We start from the raw sequence: 1,403 nt of genomic DNA on the forward strand, positions 1-1,403 counted from the left end.
CCTCTTGGGATTTCTGTTTTCTAAGCGGGAAGAGGGGGAGATGGAGGATGAGAAGGGGTACGGGTAGAGAATAGGGTGTGGCGATTCGTGGAGGGAAGCAGTAGGGAGTTAAAGCCACATCTCTGCCAAGGATAGCGCCTGGTGTAGGCGCAGCGCGCCTGCCCGTCGCTTTGTTGTCAGCGTCCGGGTCGCTGGCGCGCACGCTGCGCGCAAACACGCCCCCCAAAATCATCGCTCTGGCCAAGAGGGCCCTACAGCCCCCAACCTCTTTGCAGAAGAAAGAAACTTGTACACGGGCGCCAGGATGCTGCGGTTTGTCTATGAGGACGATTTTCTAAATAATGATGATCCTTAAATAAAAGGATCAATAGTATTTTTCTTCCACTTCGTTGGAAATAACAATTCCTGTTTTCTATCAGTCCGCTAATATGTGGCGAAGGCGGTGTGGGGGGTGGGGGAGAGGAGAGATTAGTGATCTAGGCAGAGAGCGCGAGGAAGGTGCAGAGGCGAGCTGCGAAGGGGACCGGCTGGGGGACCTGGTCCCCGACGCCATTTGCGGGGCAGCGGCGCCCGCCTTACCTGTGGATGCAGTCTCCATGGCAACGGGCGGCGGCCGGGCGGGGCCGGAGCCCAGGTCCCGCGGCGCAGCTTCCCCGGCCCCGGCGCCCAACCCCCGGCCGGGCTCCCCCGCCTGCGACGCCGGCTTGGCCCCTTTCGGCGTCACCGCTTCGTCCTTCCCCTCCCTCTGGTCCCCGAACCACTGGGACCCGGGGCCGGCCAGAGGCAGCAGCTCGTCTTGGGGCTCCGGCGGCGCGGCCATGGCTGGCGGTCCCCCGGGCGCGGTGACAGCGGCTTGGCTGGGCCGAGGTGCGGTGGCTGGGCGGGCGGGCGGGCGCTCCCTGCTGCTGCCCCCGCCGGGACTCGGGACTTGGGGAGGCTGCGGTGTCAGCACCGCCGCCGCCGCTGCTGCAACTCCGGCCGAGCTGCTGCCGCTCTCCTCGCGTCAGCTCCTCCTCCTCCCCCTCCTCTTCCTCTGGGCCCCGCCGCCTGCGCTCCTCCTCCCACTCCAGGCACCGCCGCGGAGGCTGCCTCGCTACTCCCAAGCCTGTTATTACGCAGGTGAAAATGGCCTGCTTCGGCCGAGTCCTCCTCAGCACACGTCAGCCTCCGGCCTGCTGATGGCAGACCCCGCTGAGGGCATGTGCCAAATCCACCTGAATCTTCCTCTCATTTGGGGAGGAATCAAAGCACAGGATGCGCAGGTAGAAGCAGCCCCCAGCTGGAGTGTGAATGATTAGGCAATCCGCCCTTTCAACTCATAAAGTTGAGCCCGGAGTGGTGGCCTGGGACCTAAGTCTAAGAAAGGAAGCTGGACGTCTCAAGGCCACAATTCTGGGGGTGAC

The 1,403-nt window shown here is 63.9% G+C and overlaps 1 protein-coding gene across 1 annotated transcript in view; it reads right to left on the reverse strand.

Annotated features, from left to right (window-relative positions):
- Positions 1-986, reverse strand: part of RTN1 (reticulon 1) — a 163,170-nt gene extending 162,184 nt beyond the window's left edge. The window contains exon 1 of the mRNA XM_039864172.1: positions 580-986. Within this exon, the coding sequence (XP_039720106.1) occupies positions 580-820 (241 nt within the window). The 5' untranslated portion in view covers positions 821-986. The remainder of the gene's footprint in view (positions 1-579) is intronic.
- Between the last annotated feature and the right edge of the window lie 417 nt (positions 987-1,403).

Source organism: Pteropus medius, unplaced genomic scaffold (genome assembly GCF_902729225.1).
Source record: "Pteropus medius unplaced genomic scaffold, Ma_sr-lr_union100, whole genome shotgun sequence".
Classification (NCBI taxonomy): domain Eukaryota; kingdom Metazoa; phylum Chordata; class Mammalia; order Chiroptera; family Pteropodidae; genus Pteropus; species Pteropus medius.